General features: G+C 31.9%; 1 protein-coding gene across 1 annotated transcript; it reads right to left on the bottom strand.

Annotated features, from left to right (window-relative positions):
• Nucleotides 1–1663: 1663 nt before the first annotated feature.
• On the bottom strand, nucleotides 1664–16539 carry LOC134720932 (peroxidasin-like). The gene is made up of 12 exons (XM_063583512.1): nucleotides 16343–16539; nucleotides 13012–13268; nucleotides 12347–12500; nucleotides 11383–11597; nucleotides 10423–10605; nucleotides 9762–9807; nucleotides 8609–8718; nucleotides 6880–6981; nucleotides 5830–5919; nucleotides 4226–4928; nucleotides 3337–3609; nucleotides 1664–2009 (listed from the first exon to the last, which is right to left on the bottom strand). The coding sequence occupies exons 1-12, from the start codon at nucleotides 16345–16347 to the stop codon at nucleotides 1772–1774; spliced, it is 2376 nt and encodes a 791-aa protein (XP_063439582.1). The 5' UTR covers nucleotides 16348–16539; the 3' UTR covers nucleotides 1664–1771.
• Between the last annotated feature and the right edge of the window lie 4781 nt (nucleotides 16540–21320).

Below are 21320 nucleotides of genomic sequence, written 5' to 3'. Positions count from 1 at the left end.
TACCGATTGTCATTCATTCTAAAATTGAGTCTTTGTCGAGTTTCCCTGACGTAAATCAGTCAACAAAGAGCACACTCAATACCATAACCAATATTGGAAGCAGTACAAATTTAAATCCTCATGACTATGTGTATTGTAACTTTTTGTGGTCAAGTTACATTGGAAGGGGGTACCAGATTGAAGTAAATCACAGGTTGTATAATTATTTTCGGTTACATTTTGAAAAAGAGCAATATTGAAAGCTATCATTAATGTCTAATTAGTTATCAAATGTACCAGAATCATAATTTAGGACGCCAGACGCGCGTTTTGTTGAAACGCAAAGTTGAAGAGCATTGAGAATCCAAAATTCCAAAAAATGCTAAGGTAATCTATGCCTGGGATAAGAAAATCTTTAGAATCAAAAATATTTGAAATCTGAAAAATACTTAGCCGAATATAAACAAACTTGTCTGATTTTTTATAGTATAATTAGGAATCAGAAGACTGCACATGTGGCATTTTAATTACATCCTTTAAGATGATCATGGGGACACCTGCTATAATCGAATTTGTTGTGTCCTTGACAACATCCAATTGACATCTTTTATCCTGAGCGACGTGTCATCCAGTATATTATTTTTTCTCATTTTATTAATGATGTTCCGCTACAGGACTGGTAAAATCCTCGGGGACAGACTCTCCACCAGCAGAGATTCCGATCCGCTGGTGATAGGTAAAGGCAATCGTTATATACCTGCTATTCAAAAGTCATAAATCTATTGAGAGAAAATTAATAAAACACCTCAGCTATAACAGGAAAACCAAGGAACAACAGAACACTCAAGTGGAACAAAAATAAATGCAATCATGCATAGAAACGAACTATTTGAAAACACCTGCATTATATACACATTTAGCCGTAATCAAAATTGTACAAGTTATTATATTTTTTATCATGTTAACCATGTGATCTTTTTGTATAACTTCCAAGTTTATTAAATAAGTTTTTCCTAAATATATTTTGGAGCCTCCGTTGCCAAGTGGTCTAAATAATCGAACTAATTTATCACAATTCAGTCATCAACAGAAGTTTCGAGTTCGAATCTCTCACGGGACAGGTGCTCTCGACTCCAATTTAACTAAAATATGGTTTTTATTTTTCCTACCGAATTTCGGTGGTTTTCTTAGGGCACTCAAGCTCCCTCCACATAAAGAAACCTACTACGAATAGCACGATAGTGTTGACAGCGGCGTTAAACACCAATAAATCAATGAATGTTAACTTTTCTTGATACAAAGTTCATTTGACAGTGTGTACATGTATATTGGAGATTTTTTTTATATTTCTACTACACTGTATATACATATTTTGTATTACAAATTTTTCATAAGCAAAAAAATACGAGTTGTCTTTTTTCTATCATGTTGAGTATGAAATCTTTTTGTATAACTTTCAAGATTATAAAAAAAAAAATCTAAAAATATTGACGATATAATCTTTATTTTATAACATAAATACAATATGTATATTAGTATAAGTATAGTGTTTCAGCAATACAAGTAAATAGGGTAAGAAATAACAAATTAAATGTTTTAACGAAAGAAAGACAAAGGTGAAAACAGCAATTGTTTTGCTTGAAAAGTAAATGTTTCTTTTAATACTAGGATACCATTTTTAAAAAAAAAGTAACTACTTGAGTTAACCTCATTAAGATTATCCTTTAATGGAGATACACATTGAAAACATCAGATAAGTATTGTAAGGTGGAAACGAAGTTATGTTTATGTCTCAAAACATCTTAGATTTGCTGTTTGCTTTTACAGGCTCACGAGTAGCAGGATTAAGGATGCAGAGAAATTTTGTGCTGGTACCGACACAAGGTTTGCCACAGTCATTTGGTAATGGTTTTGTACAATATCTTTTTGCAAAACATTTGCTAATCCTGACCCATCTGGTCCAGCCACCATCGACAGGTGTACATGGCAGTTTCAAGGAAGGTAGAGTATCACAGTTTACTATCTTGTTACTGTAAAGAGACAAACAATAACAATTGAAATGTGGAACTAAGATTCATTTTTTGCGTTGCTTAAATTTGCATGTAAAAAAACAGGATATTTTTCTCCTATTGAATTTCTTTGAAATCCTCTATAATCAAATGTGTTTCCTTACTAAGATGTTTTGAGACAAACAATAACAATTGAAATGTGGAACTAAGAAGATACAAAAGTTACAAGAAATTGGTTTTAATACATGCACATACGGAAATGTTATATACTAGTCAACAAAAGAAACGATACGCAAGTTTGAACTGACATTAATCATAAAATATAATTAAAAGGAAAAACTGCTGAATTATCCGATGAAAAACAGTCATTTACAAAGCAAATGCATATGATATAAAGGAATTTACTAAATTGGAAAGTAACAACACACTGAGTTATTGGACACAGGGGTCAAAATTATATTGCGGAAAATGATGATAAATGCTAGCATTCAATTTCGAAAATGAGAATTAAGCATTCAAATACCTGCAAAGGAATTCAAAATTCAAAATTTAAGCAGACCAACGTTTAAGTTTAAAAGTTCAAAGTTCAAACATCGATTTTTGAATTTTGGGTTGAAAAATGCGATTTTTGAAATAACTAAAATTCCAAATTTCTTCTTCATTTTTTTGCTTTAAAACAATGGTTTGGACGATAAAATTACACTCTGCAAAAAATTAGAACAATAGGTCAGTTATTTACTTCGGTACAGTGTTTTCAATTTCATTACATATGGGTCTTTTGTTGACTTGTATATGATAGACAAGGAGACATTATCTACCAAGGACTAAAGGATAAAGATAAAAGTTTTAAATTGCATTTTACCGTTTAAAATCTTAAACAATGAGAGAAACTCACCGTAAAAGTCTTTGCTATCGGTATATAAAGGGATTATGGCGTGCTACGTCATGTTATTTTTTGGTAAAATTAACAATTTTAAAAAATGCATTTGTGTTGAAAAGGTTACTACTTGGTTGATTTAGGCTTTCGCTGACTGCTGTATGATATTTTGTAATCATCTTTTGTCTCGTTTTAAATCATTGATCATAATTGAATTGTGACGTCAAATTTTCTTGCTTTTTTCTAAGCTTTCCATTTTGATTTCATGCAAAAAAGATGACCATGCTTAATGACGATTTACAGTACAAATAATGCATTTTCTCCATAAGAGCAGAGATACTACAAAGCATTCGGGCCAAATATAACAATGTTTTAGTCGAGTTCCCCATTGCAGCGAGAGTTTAATTGCTATCCGTATAGTGGATATGCAGAGAACCAAGATGAATGATGATTTCATAAAAAAACACTTACGTAATTGGATGCTCACGGTAGAAAACATCTTTCTGTAAACTTGTGATTTCTGTGTTCTCACAAATAATTCTGGCCATAGTAGTTTGTCGGATGCTGTTCAATTCAGAAACAGTAAACGGATTAGCCACGTTTGACTCGTAAAAGAAGCGGTCTCCATCCTTCAAAGCTTTGAACTGTGCTGCAATGATACAGGAGAATGTTGGACCAAGTCTCATACCAGGCAGATTGCTTTCTGCAGTACCAGCAGTAAATAAATCCATGTCTGCGGGGTCACTGTAAAATACGATAAATAATCTTATGTCAAAAAGGATTTGAAAAATGTTTGTTTATTTATTTGTACCCTTTTCCAATGTTTTCAGAAACTAATTTATCATTTACAAATAATCAACGAAAACAAATCTTTTCATTTTTTGCGTTGCTTAAATTTGCATGTAAAAAAACAGGATATTTTTCTCCTATTGAATTTCTTTAAAATCCTCTATAATCAAATGTGTTTCCTTACTAAGAATTCACTAAATAAAACACATACAATTAAATAAATTGTAGATCTGAAATTGGTATTTCATGTTTACTGTTCACTCAACATTGAGACAAATCGACGACTTCAAACTAGGATTTGTTACAAACTAGACAATTTCAGCTTTTTTGTAGCTTACTTCACATTTCTTAAATTCTTAGCATACATATACCATCTACCCTAGTGAATGAATCTTCCACATCTACACTTATACATTGCACTTGTATGTACACAACATAGGGACTTCACCATCAGGTGGTGTGTTTTTTCCCCCCAAAACTGCTCTATCAAGAAAATGGAAAAATGCCTTTGCATGCTGAAAAATAGATTACTGCAAGTTTGTAATAAAATTATGTGAAAAGTTATAAGTACCTATAAGCCGAACTTAGTTTCGATGCTGCAGTTGCGCTGTGGAATAAAAGCCCTCCGACAACACCCGGATTGAAGTTAGTTGGAACATATCCTGACCCAAAACAGGCTTCCACTATTTTACTATATGGGGGAATTCCATGATCGCGACCTCTTTGTATATTAAAAGCGGCCAAATCACCTCCATTAAAGGGAGCTGTCTGGAATAATTTGTTGGTTATTTCTGGAGTCAAAAGTTCATCTATTCCTTGAGATGTGTGACTGTAAAGTCCCCTTGTGCAACCTTCAATACCGTTAGGCTGGTGCACCAGATCAGGGTTGTTGAATTGGTTGTGTAATGTGTGTGGAGTACTGTCAAAGAAAGAATGGTCTCTCAACAAACTATGTCCAAATCTGTATGCCGCGGTAGAAAATTCGCTTCTGATAATACCTTTCACATTTTGATTGTAGCCAGTGAAATAGCCAGCGGACAACGGATTCAAACCAAATATAAACATGAAGAATGGATGTAAAATCTTAGGTAAGAATTCTTTGTAGACAATATGCTGAATTTCTGCTGAAACAAATTTTCTGGCATTTTTGAAAACCTCCTCATCGCTCCACTGCTGGTTGTTAATCTTCAAATATTTGGCGATTATATTATGTTCTCGGACCCAGATGGTGTGCAAAGAACTAAGTCCTGGTACTACGTTTGCTCTCTTATCTCCTGCAATAATATTACAAATATTAGAAAAGAAAAAAATATGGTGACATTTTCATCAACGACTTCAACTTATGATTGTCATTTTTTTTTAAATAAAGTAAAACACAATAATTAAACTTTGTCTTTGATATCGATTTCAGCACACACACCACATGCTTTTGGAATAACATTTATAAGATATCTTAAAAGTCAATATATAAAAGCTCGTATTAGCACCTACATGTGTACTAAGGGTCCTGAATATTAAGGCAAGGAGAAATAATTAGGTCTTTCAGTTTGTATGTCAAAATAAGAGGGTAAATTTATGAGTTACCAACTTTGATCTTAAATTTTCATAATCAATGCTAGCCAGGGAAAAAGATGTTTAGAAAATAATTTCAATTTGGCGAGTTACCATGTAATAAAACCTAGACGATATTCATATAGTTTGTATTTATGTGTATGTTCCTAGTTTTCCTTCAACTTTAAAGAGAAATATTTGATAATCTTATTTTCGGAATATTGGGTCCTCAATGCTCTTCAACTTCGTACTTTATTTTGCGTGTTAAACTCTTATGAATTAATTGTAGCGTACAATTGAAACTTATCATTGAATTTTTACTTACCAGGAGCAACAAGACGATGCCATCAATAGAGCAGGATCTGCTTACCTTTCCGAAGCACTTGCGATCAACCCCAGTCCATGATTGTATTCGCATTCTCAATCTACTGTGTTGTTAACTTGTTTGTCTTTTTGTATTTTGGTATATGTCATTGTCAGCATTTCTTCGACTTATGAGTTTGAAATGTCACGTCCTTTTTTATGTATATTTGTTTAAATTTTGGAACTCTCTACCTTTCAATTTTCTTGGCAAGCATAGATTTCTTATGTTTATATAATTAAAAAAAAGAAGGTCAAACAAACCTGCAAGAAAACACGGCTGAGATGAAACACAACCGGAATTATTTGAAGTATCTAATGGCAGTTTATTTCCAGTTGAAGTTTTCATCAGTCCTGTAAAAAATGAAGAGAAAAATGTTCGAAGGTGTCTTTCATCTTATTAATCCGATATATTTAAATTGTATCATTATAATAACAATATTGCATTCCAATATAAGAGATGGTGATGACATTTACTGAATATCGGAGACATTGGATACGCGCCAACATGACAACAGAATCACACTGTTAAAATTTCGACTTGAATTACAAATTGGTAAATAAATAGAGATATTTATATTATGAGTTCATCAAATAGTCCTCAATGAAAGCAGGGTCCAGTATGTATACATAAACGTTGTGAGCATCTACAAGTCATTTTTATACCTCTCCCCTCCCCCCCCCCCCCCCCCCCCCAAAAAAAAAAATAAGACTAACAAAGTTCAGCCAACAAGATATTATAGGATTAAACAAACGCCTTTTAAAAAAGGAAATCTTTTTTTAACGTAGAGTCGGTTTGTGTTATTATTGCCGTCATCTTGTTTTCATTGGTTACGGAAAGTGGTTCGTTCAACGTCGTATATCGAAAATAACGTCAATAGCCACAACTGGAATCACCAATCATATAAACACATTCCATAATATTCAAATCGTATAAAATTTTACGATGTTAGTAGTGTTCCGACTGTATTTTACCCTGTTCAGCTCTTCATAAAATCGCACACCACGGATATTGGGAGGCGAATCACCGACGTCTGAATAAATTAACCGACGTTGATAAGTTTGACCCGAACTTATCAACTCATCGGGTTTCTGGTGTAAAAAGACATTTTCTATCATGCAAAATACACAAAAACGATCCGATAAATCTATTATCAGCTTTTTATCATATTTATACTGTAAAATATCAGCTGCTTGACAAAATATGAAGTGTTTTTTTTAACTCGTTCGCTGTGTTCACTCTACAGAAAGCTTCATATTGTGACTAGTCACTTATCTGATTATCGGTATATATATCTATTTGTGATAATATACCTGTCAGTCCGTCTCTCAGTTGGGCTAATTCATCATCATTTGATCCGTATACATTGGACCCATCAATGTAATGGGTCAATTCGTTTAATTGCTGACGATAATCTGAAATCAAAGTACTAAAATTAAATACTATATATAGGAATGATTGAAGTTTTTAACATAAAAAGTTTAAATATATAAAAGAAACTGTAGCTCTAATATTTAATAAAACATTTTCTTCGTAAATGCCCGTACCATGCAAGGGAAATGACAGTTATTTCCATTCCTTTTGTTTGTACATATACATGTAGTAGAGTGTTTGAGTATTACAGACAAATAAACTTTTTAATTGGTATTTTGTATTACTTTTTAATGTTCACGTTAGAGAATATTATGACTATTATAAGACAAAAAATTTAGTCTTGATGTCCTTAAGTATTGATGTGGTGTCTTCCGAAACGTTTGGTCTCGAAGTTCCTGGGGAAAGGTGAACAATCAGCTGCTATACGCCTCCGACATAATTTGAATTTACAGCCGATTGCATTGAGTTTGAATGTAATATCTTTGGTTCGGCGTTTCGCCTTTGCAGCCGATTTTTTCTTTCATTTGCGCCAATTTTTTTACAGGTAAATTAGAGGTAAATTACAGGTGAAAAGATATAAGAAGAGGTGGTATTAGTGCCAACTCTTGTTTTTCATATATCATTAAGGACCTCTCCCGTTAGACAGTTGTACACATGTTATGAGTTATCAATCATAACATCTATATAATTGAACTCTGAAAAGTATTGAGAAAAGTTCAATTCCATGTGATGAATGATAAATTTTTATAATGATAGAGCATTGCTCTGAGTTAAGTTGATGTAATTTATCACACAAATTCCCAGAAATTGATACAACCGCATTTAAGAAATTACTGCCGTTTGAAAGTGTAGAACCCACGTCTAGTTTTCTGCATTAAACAATCGGCCTAATGTTTTTCTATTTTGTTAAGTTTAATGGGGCATAAAAAGTCCTTCGGACTCTTCCAGAGATGTACATCTAGTTTGAACATGTTGAAGGTTTTCTTCCTCAAGTTTGCATAGCAGACAAATTGGGCTGTACTTTCTATATTAAATTTATCTTTAGTTGCTTGTAAAAGGTAGGTCTAAAATAGTATTCTAGCTTTTTTATATAAATTGACTTTCTTTGTATTCCCTGGAATTTACATGTAAAAGTATTAACTTACCTGTAACTTACCTGTAATATAAATCGGCGCAAATGAAAAAATGAAATCGGCGCAAATGAAAGAATGAACATTTTCAAAATCGGCGCAAATGCCATACTTGCTTGTTAGATGAACCGTGAAGTCATTATTAGGTATGGTACACAAGTCTACCCTCCTTTCGAAGAAATCTAGTCCTACAGACAGATATATTGGTTATCTGTCGGACTAGTCTAATCTCAAAGGAGGGTAGTTTACATAATTTAATAATGACGTCACAGTTCAGCTAGCAAGCAAACTAATCAAAGATATTAATTTCTTTTATCTACACACATATTTCAATCGGCTGTAAATTAAGGTTGTTACTTCCCTTAACATAAATTATATCAGACGATTTTGTCACTTCTGTTGAAACTTTATTTGGCTTTGGTTTTATAAATATACCACATTTATCTTTGTGAAGAAGCAAAACTACATCATTAACGGTTTTTTTAAAAGTTTCAAAAAAGAATTATTTCACCAATGTGATATCTATAGTACTACTCACCAAATGAACAATCCAAATTTGGTGTTGCAGTTGATCTAACAAAATTAAGACAGTCTATATTCCCCATGTAAAATGGATCGGCTAAAGGTACATTTATAGGAAAACAGTCACTACAAAATTGTTGATAATATTTAAGTTTCAAAAAAAGATTATTACACCAATATAATATCTATAGTACTACTCACCAAATGAACAATCCAAAATTGGTGTTTTAGTTAATCTATCAAAGTTTAGACATTTATGCATTATTTTCAAATATTTTAGTAAATGGAAAAATAGTTACATGTATAAATTGCCATGTAAATGAAATACAAATGTATACTTTAATCTGATTTCAATATTTTATATTCATGATTGACAATTTGGCATATAAATAAATGAACTTTACCTAACAAAGGACCCTTGTTAGGAACAGTCCTATATTTACGATCAGTAAGATATGAGCCATGCAGATGACCCCAACGTTATTGTTAAAGGAGAAGGTCCGGTAAGGACCGATTTTGGCCTCAAAGTTTCAGGTTCATCTAACGAAAGATTCTGTACACTTTTTAAACACTTAAGTGTCTATTGCAATTGATTCAGTTAGTTAATGTGAAAGATTCTAACTGATTTAGTCATTAAAAACGCTCCGATTCAAGCTTAAATAGGAAAAAACTATCAAATATGCCCCAAAAAAACGTCACTTTTCAGTTAGTTTTTGTCAAAAATGAAAGTGGCCGCATCCGTGTTCATCCTCAACCTTCATACATGTTATGTATTATCATCATATACAACTTTCATCTCAATAATGTGAAGATTTCAGATATTTAGCATGACTTTATGATCCTAGTATATGTACCCGATATATGTGCATTATATTGTCAAAAACAGCCCATATGTATGTAGAAGCATTCTTCTTTCCAATAAAGAGCTAAAAGATAACATTTTCACAATTTTGTCAAACTGCTCTATTTTGGGGCCAAAAAGGGGTCTTACTGAACCTACTCATTTGCTGATATTTTGAATCCACTCCATCATTGCCCATTGTTTCTCAATAACATTTATAAATACTTTAAATTAATCGTCATGGGGTCCAACAATGAAGGTGTTAACAATACCATTTAATGTTTGTATAAACCAGAAAAGTTCAGAATCTAATGTGCACTCTTCTTACCTTCGGAAAGGGTTTTCACAACATTGTATGTTACTGTCTGCATAACCTTAAAATATATACAAGAATATCTCAGGGATAGAAATATGTGTTTCATATAAACAAATTTGATAAATAATGAAAGTACAAACCTTTTGGCTAGACATTCACGTCTGCAAATGTGGCCCTGATCATGGGATTAAATCAAGATCATCGTAAATAAAAAGAGAACAACCAATGGCCATTGGCTTTGCTCATTGTTGAAGGCCGTACTGTGACCTATAATTGTTAGTTGCTGTGTTATTTGGTCTCTTGTGAAGAGTTGTCTCATTGACAATCAAACCATTTCTTCTTTTTTGCACGTTGGTTGTGCACTATAGCCTTCAAAATTGAGGATGAGAATGGGGGAGCTGTCACAGAGACTACAACCCGACCAAAGAGCAGATAATATGCATGATATACTATTGTAAAGATGAGTTAGAAGAATCTAGGTGTTAACAAACTACAAATCATTTTCATTTATCTAAATTGTAGTAGTTCCAGTATTAAATTAACGAACCCTTTTCATCTAATCGTTTAAGATAAGCAGTGGTGTCGATTGCATTCTAAGGCCACATGCCTTATAACTCTGCTTTGTCTTGCAGACAACTACCTTATAACTACTTATCAGTAACCTAATCCTTACCTTTTGAGATTGCTGTCTTTGTAATGTCATGATCAAGAAACTGCCCAAACTGCATCATAAAATAACTTAATGGAGGGGTAAGGTGATCAGGAGCAACACTGGCAGTGTGTACGGTTGTACTGATTTCTCTTGCTCCCGGTAAAGCGGAACCGCTTACACCGGTTATTCTTGGTAAGTTTGTACCTGTATGTACATACAAGTAAAGATTTATATTGATATATTTTTTTTTACTTTAAACGCTATAAATTTTAGCGCGCCCTTATGTATCAATATGCAGCCAATGTCTACAATCATGTAATTTCATTTGTCTGCGTAGAGATGCATATATATGCAACAGGTTTTTTGATTAATTGATTAATACACCTGGAACGTTTTAAAATGACGTTGCTTAAATTATTTGTCCTTTATATAGTAGTTGCGGACTACTAGCCATAAATAATTTGATTTTCTGCATTATCAATATCCTCTGCAGAATTTAAGACATGATTTCAAGTAACGTGCTTATATATGTTTATATTTGAAACTTGCGTGGAAAATAAAGATAAGAAGCTTCTTCATGACCAGCGATCACGGGAAAATTGTACGTGTGTGAGCACATGCAAAAACTATTTTAGCCCAAATGTTGTATCTTAACCACCATACGTTATTTGTTTATGCCATTTGAACTTCCAGTTTTCAGAAGAGTTGCTACTTAGCGTGATCTAGTTCACCGTCAAATAATGTGGGTTCTATTTTTTCATCTATCGATGTTTTAAGAATAAGACTTAGTATATCATACGCTCCGTTAGAACACTGCTTTATAGGTCCAACAGTGCACTGAATTAACCAATCTACCATTCTGACATTTTTAGCAGCTAGTTGCTTCCTTTATTAACTATTTTTCAAGATATTACTCAAATCTGGAATAGGAATCAAATGGAAAAAAACTAGAAGTAGAGCCGAAAGACCAATTAAATTTACCTTGAACTTCATACTCAGGAGTAAGATATCTCTCAAACGGTGTGCTAGATTTTCCCCAATAAGGATTCGCCAAATTATTACAAGATCCGTCATTTGTTCTAAAATTAACAGCTGAGGAACAGTCGATTGCAGCTAAATATGGACATTGAGGGATTTTTCGAAGTCCCTTAAGTCCCTGAATTATATCGAATATTTCTTTTCGATCTTGGGAACTTCTAAATTTATAAAAAAAAAAAAGATAAATGCAAATTATATTAAAATTTGAATAAAAAGCAAGGAAAAAAAATATAAAATAAAATGAATGAATAGCTTTATAAAAACCTACTATCAAAACTGTACATTTCAAAATTTCAGTCAAATCTCCATCTCTGTCATTTTGTTTCTTTTATTACATTTCTTCTTCTGTATGATGTGTTTTAATTGATATCTAAGTTGAAATAAGCTTTGAACTTGTTGCTATTGACTCAGTTCCCTTATATTAGTGCTTGTTTTCTAAAGTTTTTTGTTTTGGTCAGTGTTATTCTTGTGTGTTTCTTTTATTCATTATGACTGTGTAGAACTGATAAGTCAAGCCCTTTCCGACCGATTTTGATATTTGTGCAAGATATTTGTTGTGTCTCCAACTGTTAGTTTAAACATATCTATTTTTAGTGGATTGGGAAACAAATATTGCAACTTGAATAAATTCCTTTCAACTTTGCGGTACCGAGTGATAGCCTGCCTTGTAGCGGCATTAGCCAGCTGAGGACGCCTCCGTGTGCGGGAATTTCTCACTGCATTGAAGACCTGTTGGTGACCTTCTGCTGTTGTTTCTTGTATGGTCGGGTTGTTGTCTCTTTGAAACATTCCCCATTTCCATTCTCATTCATTTTATTTCTCAATCAGAAATTCAACAGTCATTTTAATTTAGAAGTAATACAATCTTTGACGACCAAAGTGTTTTGGACGAATTATGACAACTTACAGAGATTTGCGTTCTTGTTTTCCTCTTACTGTTTGTACTATAGCTTCTGTGGTCTCTGCAATTATCTGCCCAGGTTTGTTTATTTCTAAAGATCTTTTATCTGTTAGCATGTGAGGTCCAAACATTGGCGTCTCAAGATTTGGTTTATCAATTTCTGTAGCAATAAGAAAAGAACTTTTAAAAATACTAAAAGCTATCAAATATTGGCTTGAAAACACGAACAGGAGATAATAATAATCCGGTATATAGATCTAAAAGTGACTACATTAAATTAGTTCTTTAGTGATAAAGTTCTGATCTAAATAAACGTGCCTAATTTATAAAATCCTTATACAAAAATGATTATTAAAATTTACATAAAAAAACGATCGGCTTCTATAGCAAAGAGTACCTGTATGATGAAATAGCGATGTCAATTAATATTAAAAAGAAGATGTGGTATGATTGCCATTGGGACAAAAAGAAGATGTGGTATGATTGCCAATGAGACAACTCTTCTCAAAAGACCAAATGTCACAGAAATTAACAGCTATATGTCACCGTACGGCCTTCAACAATGAGCAAATCCCATACTGCATAGTCAGCTATAAGAGGCTAGATTGTTTTACAAGATTAATTTTTACTTACATCGAAAATCGTAAATATTTTTAATCAATTACACTTACTGTTTTCAAAGAACCGTTTATTTTCCTGCTCAGTTTTGTTGAATTTGGTAATCGCTTCTTCTGTTAATATTTTTATTGTTTCTTCGCTTGGTAATTTAAATGCTGTTTTTTCTCCTTCTATCTTTTTAGTATTCTCTAATCCTCCAGTAAAAATTTGGCTGTTTTTTATTGCACCTTGCAGCCTTTCCAAATCCAACCCTTTACTTTCCTGTCGTGCATTTACCGATACCAGAAAAACTATACACACTGTAACGATCCTGTTGTGCAAATATTTGATTTTCAATTAATATTATCAACAGTAGATTATTATACTGAGTTTACCATTTAAATGACACATGAGTATACAAATACCATACCCCTTCCCAATTTTCATGGACGTAATTTCAAATGAATAGTTAATACAAACATATATGAATGTAAATTTATCAAAAATAATTTGATCTGGTACACACCACATTCAATAAATTTCTTTTTTTTAATGAAACGCTTGCTCCCTACAATATGCTTCGGGAGCTACCGCTTCATTTAAAAAGAAACATAAATCTCTTGACAAAACACGGAATGAGTACATAAATATACTTATCAAGATCACTACTTCTTTATTTGTTTTTGTTATTTTCTAAACAACCAATAATTTTACTTTTTAATAAACCATTAAGGTAAAATGAGACAATAACGAATACAGAGACCATTGCTATATTTTAGTATTCACGGCTGGTAAAAAAAAATGAAATTAACTATGCAGACTATATATTTTTTTGGCGGAAATATGAAAGTATAGGCCACTGTACGGCCTTCTTAAAAACGCATACGGTTTAGTTGACTATAAAAAGCACCCACATGAAAACGGCAAAACAACTCAAGCGAGAAAATCCAACAGCCTCCACTTTTAACAAAACAATAAACGAAAAACAATTGTGACAGTCATGAACAAACGAAAACAACTGTACCACAGCTCCCAAACCGACTCGTCGGAATTCATGTGAACTTAAAATTAATTTATTTTGATATTTATTTACAAGTTTGATCGTTTATATCAATATACAATGTTATTATCATTGTTTTATGCAATGAAGGTCTACATATAATAGTAATGCTGCAGCTGATTTAATAAGTTTATGTAAATAAATCGAAAAAAAAACTTCGGTTTCTTTATACATGTAGTACAATCTGAATAAAATTTGGATCAATTATAATTTTCATTCGTATAGTTCTGGACATAATGTTCAATTTCATGATGCTTGATGTATAGGGAAAACGGAAGTATTACATTTTCCCAGCATTAGGTTGGCCTTTTGTGTACCCAAGACAGGGCGAAGGAAGTCAACTTAAGAACGCTGTGATTGGATGTATTAAAGGGTACAAGTTATTTTTTTATTTATCTATTGATAACTGCAGTGTGTATATTTACAATATAAATTTTAGAATCTATTGAAATATTTTCTAGTGAATTGTTCGAAAATGTTGCATAATTAGTAAAGGTTGAATCAAGTGCATTTGGTTACTATGCAATTATTCTAAAAATAGTAAAATCACGTGAAGGCCGCGTGGAGTCTGCATGCACAAAGCGTGATAGATATTGTTCGGAACCAAATTGCGTTCTGAAATTCTCTTGACTTTTTATTACTTTAACATATTCCCAATCATTTATTTATTTAGTATATTGATATATAATAAAGCCTGACGAAAGTTCATTCTGTTGTTTCGGGATTGTTCTTAAATACTCGGATACATCGGGATTTTTCAATCTCTAAATTCTGAAAATCAAGTGAAGGCTGCTTGGAGTTTGCATGCAGCAAAAAAAGTGAAACCTTTGGGGAAACAACGTAAAAGTAGCATGTTCTGACAGAATATTAGACTTAAGTGAAATGTTTTTGACATCTCTTTTGAAAAAGGTCAAAATGGCTGCCGTTGATATGGACACAGCAAAATTTGAAAAGTGAATCATTTACGGCCTTCAACAATGAGAAAATCAAATGCATTATATTTAGTTAGAATTTGTTGAAAAAATATGAAAAGTGAAGCATTTACGGGCTTCAACAATGAGCGAAACCAAACGCATTATATTTAGAAGTTGCTTTAAAAAATATGTAAAATGAAGCATTTTCGACCTTCACCAATGAGCTAATAGCAACTGTTGCCTAAAGAGTGTTTCAATGGAAGTTGCGAATTTCTGTATCCTTCCCATTATGATGTCATTGGTCTGTATTCTTTATTTTTGTTTAATTATTTTGTTAAAATTTCTTTATACTTTACCACCCTATTAGCCTTTATTTTTTCATATTGGGGTATTAAAGCGTATAGTATGCATTTACAGTTTAAGATGCCATAAATAAATTAATATAATTTCTGACACTTTAAATTCTGTTAATAAGATATTTATTTAGGCGCTCCCATATAAATAACATGATAAGAATCAATCAAGTTCATATGGACAGGTTACTCGGACATTTTTCTATAAATAGAGAATCAGGTGAAAGCTGCATGGGTTCTTATTATAGGACATTAATCACGACCAGGTCAAAAATGTTGCATAATTAGTAAAGGTTGAATCAAGTGCATTTGGTTACTATGCAATTATTCTAAAAATAGTAAAATCACGTGAAGGCCGCGTGTAGTCTGCATGCACAAAGCGTGATAGATATTGTTCGGAACCAAATTGCGTTCTGAAATTCTCTTGACTTTTTATTACTTTAACATATTCCCAATCATTTATTTATTTAGTATATTGATATATAATTTATTCTGTTTACGAAATTCTAGATTTTATTTAATAAAATTAAATTATTCAAATTAAAAAAAAATACATAATCATAGATTCAAAAATATACTTTAAAAACGAAAATATAAGATTTAATAATTATGAACATTTTTTATCACCATAATAGTAATTTTTACTCTCGAGAGCTCCGATTCTTGTTTATTCTATGCTAATTTCGGTAGATGCATGTCTTTAATTTTTTTTTTAAATGTAGCGCAACACCAGGTTACTCAATTTAATAAATAAAAAATATGAGTAGATGAAATGTTCAGTAAACAGCATTTCCTAAAAATTTTAAAACATGAAAAATTCACTCCGAAAATTCAGTTAAAAGAAACCTTTAGCTCACTCCAATACCATGAATAAAATCTGTAACCTAACATAAGTGATAAACATTTCCATTAAAAAGTAAAATATAATTGAAATAAGCAATATCAAATTCAACATTTAAAATAGGCTTGTTCAATTTCAATACGTAAAATACTCATTTAGTAGCGAATGCAAATGCAAAAACTCATAAGTTACTAGCAAATTGTTCTAAAATAATTAAAAAAAAAATAACTATCTTACTTCATGATTGCAGTGTCTGTTCTTCTTCTTTGGTTTCATCTCTCTCTCAGCTTACATTTATATAGTGCCTGCCACCAGGACATAGAAGATTTGTTACAGATAATTTAAAAGGACAAAAGAAACAGCCATTAGAAACGAGCTGACTACTGGCTAACGAAACATATATCTTAGCCAATCACAATGATATAAAAATAAAACTTAGGTGACGAACATCATGACATGGTTCATGTACCAATCTTTAAAGAAATACAAAAGTATAAAGACATTTAATAATAAATTTTATGATAAAATCAATCATCCGTTAATTAAATCACTGGGTATACGTATTTCGTAAAGGAAGTATATACGAGAAATAAACAAGTTATTAACACCAACAAATCTGGTTCGTAGGAGTTCAGGAAAACTAAAAGTTTGTTAAACATTGCATACAATACCGGAAACATCTTTTGAAGAAAAATATAATAATGTAACAATCTAACACGATTTATATAACTCTCAAGTAAGAGAGTTTATACAATACCGTACAAGCCAATTATACATTCATTCAATTTTAAACTAATTTTTAAATCAAATACTTTTAAGAAGTGTAAGAACAAAACAAACAGACATAATAAGTAAAAATGTAAAAAATATGGGTACAGTATCAAACATTACGTAAAGTCCATCGTGTATTATTTGTGATATTTAGTTGATAAGGAATATTTACCAACAAGATTTTGGTATCTTTCAATGAACTTATTTAGAAAAAAAGGACACATTCATTGAAATACCCCTGGTTTATCAACTTTTACTTAGACGCTTTGTCAAATAGTCATCCAAGGTACCAGGATTATAATGCAAACGCCAGACGCGCTTTACGCCTACACAAGACTCATCAGTGACGCTCAGATCAAAATAGTTGTAAAGCCAAACAAGTAAAAAATTGAAGAGCATTGAGGACCAAAAATTCCTAAAGGTTGTGCAAAAGGTAGTCTATTCCTGGAATAAGAAAATCCTTAGTTTGTCGAAAAATTCTAAGTTTTGTAACAAAAAGTTTATAAAAGTTACCCTATAATTGATATTCTTGTCAACACCGAAGTGTGACTACTGGGCTGGTGAAACCCTCGGGGACGAAACGTCCACCAGCAGTGGCATCGACCCAGTGGTGTAAATACTTATCAAAGGTACCAATATTATAATTTAAAATGCTTCTTTAAAAACTGATTGATATTTTGAATTTTCCTTGCACATGAAATCTTTTGAGATGCGACGAAATAATGAAAAACGAAGTAAGCTGTTTGACAATACCACCATTTTGAATTCTAGGGAAACACCATCATAACCTGGTGGTTTAATACAGTTGTGTATTGATATTCGGCCAATAATTTTATTGTATGTATAATCAATTCCTCCATTTTGAATTTTGGGGAGAAAAAGGGGTGCTGGTACATTATTTGAATCTCAGACTCAATATAAATTATATTTGAAAAAATAGTGTTTAAAAGTTCTGCTTTATGTACTGGAATAAAAAATAATTAACCTTCAGATTCAACGTAGCTTCACGATACTTTAATCATTTATAAATAATATGTTAATCTATCCTGCACCACTTGGGGTATTATTGTCTGTAATCTCTTTTTGTTCATTTGTTATTTTAATTGTGTCTGTTCAAAGACCAGAATGTACATATGCAAGCGTTGTAAAACATTAATCAAATGGTAACAATCTCTTCAAGGATAGCTTTATTTGATTACTACCACTGGGTCGATGCCTCTGCTGGTGGTCTATTAGTCCCCGAGGGTATCTCCAGCCCAGTAGCCAGTACTTCGGTACTGGCATGAATAAAGGCAACAGTAGTATACCGCTGTTCAAAACTCATAAATCCATGGACAAAAAACAAAATCGGGGTAACAAACTAAAACCGAGGGAAACGCATTGCAACAGACAAAACACGGATTTTTTGTTTTATTAAAATTTACAAAATGATAGAAATTATTATAAATTAAGGAATGTATCTCCCTCATGCAAAGCTCTGATTCCTTTCACGGATTTGGCTATACTTTTTGGACCTTTTGGATTATAGCTCTTCATCTTTTATATAAGCTTTGGATTTCAAATATTTTGGCCACGAGCATCACTGAAGAGACATGTATTGTCGAAATGCTCATCCGGTGCAAGAAAATTGGTATCGTTAATTTTATTATCGACATTAGAATCACATATAAAAACGGACAAATGTTTGTATTATCCCATAGTTCAACACGAGCGTTATGCTGTGTAAAAACTTTTTTTTAAATGTCTGTGGTACTTTTGTTCCGTTCTCTTGTCAAATGAATATTATACCTTACATGAAAGATAGTACAACTGAACTGCACGTTTAGGTTAATGATCTGTTTAAAGAACTGGATATGCTTTTCCATTTCAAGATCAAAGAAAATTAAAAAGGGAACTGATCAATTGTCATAAATGTTAAAATAAAATACAAATGCATTATTATTATTATTATTATTATTATTATCGTTATTCATGCAGAATTAATATCAGTTGCATGTTAAACTAAAAAGGTTTTTTTATTCGGCGCATTATTAGAGCTCTTTAGTTCTATCAATCATGTTAGAGCAATTTCAATCTATAAAATATAACATTAGACAAGGCAGAGAAAACTTTACGAGACTTGGGAAAACATTTATATATTTCGTGCAAGTTGGTGCAAGTTATATAACTTATCATTTACACGACGTGTTAGCTATGTATAGATAATTTATTTGATCAATTATTCTATATGCATCAAGGTGGCATTACGTTCATATATTGAAGTATTAACATACAAAAATGTGGAAGATACCAAAGGGAAATTCATCAAATTCGTTAGTCAAAACAAGCTGACTAAGCCTTGCCTATAATTTTACTTAATATAAACAACATATTAGAAAGCGAATTTCAAAACATGTATTCGGTGTTAGACGTTAGGATTTCCAGTTCTTAACCTACATATATTTTTTCTCCATTTATAAGGTAGAACAATTCATTACCTTTTCTTTAATTTTTTTTATATTATTATGCTTTTGAAAGGTTTTCCATTTCTGATTTTCATGATAGCTGAAATAGGTCAAATTTCTTTTTGACTAACATTGTATTTACCATGATTTATCACCAATACCCATTCAAGATATTTTTGAAACAGGCCAACCGTTCAAGAGTACATTAATTATCTTTTTTCAGTTTATAAATATATATTTATATAGCATTAGTCTATTTCATATCAGAACTATTTACAACGTGAGACCAAAAGCTTACCATGGATAGTTGCACATATATTGATAGCTAAGCATCGCGATATGTACAAACCATAACGCAGGGTGTACAAGTAAGAGAACTTCTATAATTGACAAATTCCATTGTATCAATATCATTGAATTTCAAAATTGAACAACCGCATAGCAACATTACTTTTAAAAAGTCGTACTGACATCGTCTTAATCTATTTAATAGAGTCTACAATTCAGATGGTTAAACAATCTACCATACCAGCCCCCTTTTCCTCGGCCAATTGTTTTGGTTAGATTAACCGTCCGTTTCACTATTTTAGAAAAGTCATATAATGAATTTGGCTCCTGTGCAGTTTCAGAAAAAAGCAGTTTTATCTGCGTAAAGTAGTACATAAAATTTCAAGTAAATATATATTAGTTCTTCTGTTTCATATGTCACAGTGTTAAGACCTAATACATCATTTCTATATTTAATTCATTTCAAATATGTGTTGCCATATAATCTTTAACTGTTTAAACATTAAGTTTGTGACAAACAAAATAAGTAAACAATATTATAAACTATAATTCACATATATAGATACACACAGTATTAAAAAAGTATTGTAGATAAAAAGAAACATAAGTATAAAACAACCATTAACATAAATATCGGAAACTTGGTAATTATTTCAGATATTGTGTAGTAATGTTCTTTCACTTGAGAAAAAAATATTTAATATACCCTTGGTAAATAAATGCAACTGTAGTATACCGCTGTTCAAAACTCATAAATCCATGGACAAAAAACAAAATCGGCGTAACAAACTAAAACCGAGGGAAACGCATTAAATATAAGAGGAGAACAACGACACAACACCGAAACGCAACACACACAGAAACGGACCAAGCAATAGACAAAACACCACGAGAATAACAAATATAACATCAAAACCAAATACATGAATTTGGGATAGACAAGTACCGTGTCACGTCTTATCTCAATATCTCAAAAATAAGAGAAAACACAAACGACTCAAAGTTAAAATGCAACACACACAGAAACGAACAATACTATAACAATGGCCATCTTCCTGACTTGGTACAGGACACTTTTAAAGGGGAATAAAAGTGGTGGGTTGAACCTGGTTTTGTGGCATGCCAAACCTCGCACTTTAATGGCAAAGTTAAATATAACATTGAAATGACAACATAATATTACAGGACTACAATACAAATAAAAAGGAGAACATATTAGACAAAGAAAAGCATGATTAATAGATAACAAAAAGCATCAGGTTTAAAATTCATTACGCCAAAAACGCGTCTTGTCCACACAAGACTCACCAGTGACGCCCAGATATAAAAGATCGAAAGTGAAAAAAGTACAAAGTTGTACAGCACTGAAGATCAAAAGTTGAAAAAGGTTTTGCCAAATACGGCATTATTTTTATGCCCGGGATAAGAACACTATTATATAGAACGATTCATGCTATTGCAAACAGTAAATTTTAACAAATGAATGTGAAAGATATATTCATAATGAAACTGAAGTATTAACTTATTACTGAAAACTAAACCCAAATAAATGATGCCAAGTTCAATACAGCATAGAAACACCCGAATGAGTCCAGGCGTCAACGCAATTAAAAAAAAAATGACGTCACATACGATGGCGAAAAGGCAAACGTTATGCCACATTTGAATTTATGAAATTTAGAAACAGCATGACGTCACACATGAAAAACTAT

The sequence above is a fragment of the Mytilus trossulus genome, chromosome 6, assembly GCF_036588685.1.
Source record: "Mytilus trossulus isolate FHL-02 chromosome 6, PNRI_Mtr1.1.1.hap1, whole genome shotgun sequence".
Taxonomy (NCBI): Eukaryota; Metazoa; Mollusca; class Bivalvia; order Mytilida; family Mytilidae; genus Mytilus; species Mytilus trossulus.
Note: the sequence above shows the minus strand (reverse complement) of the source record. Positions and strands in the feature narration are given on the sequence as shown.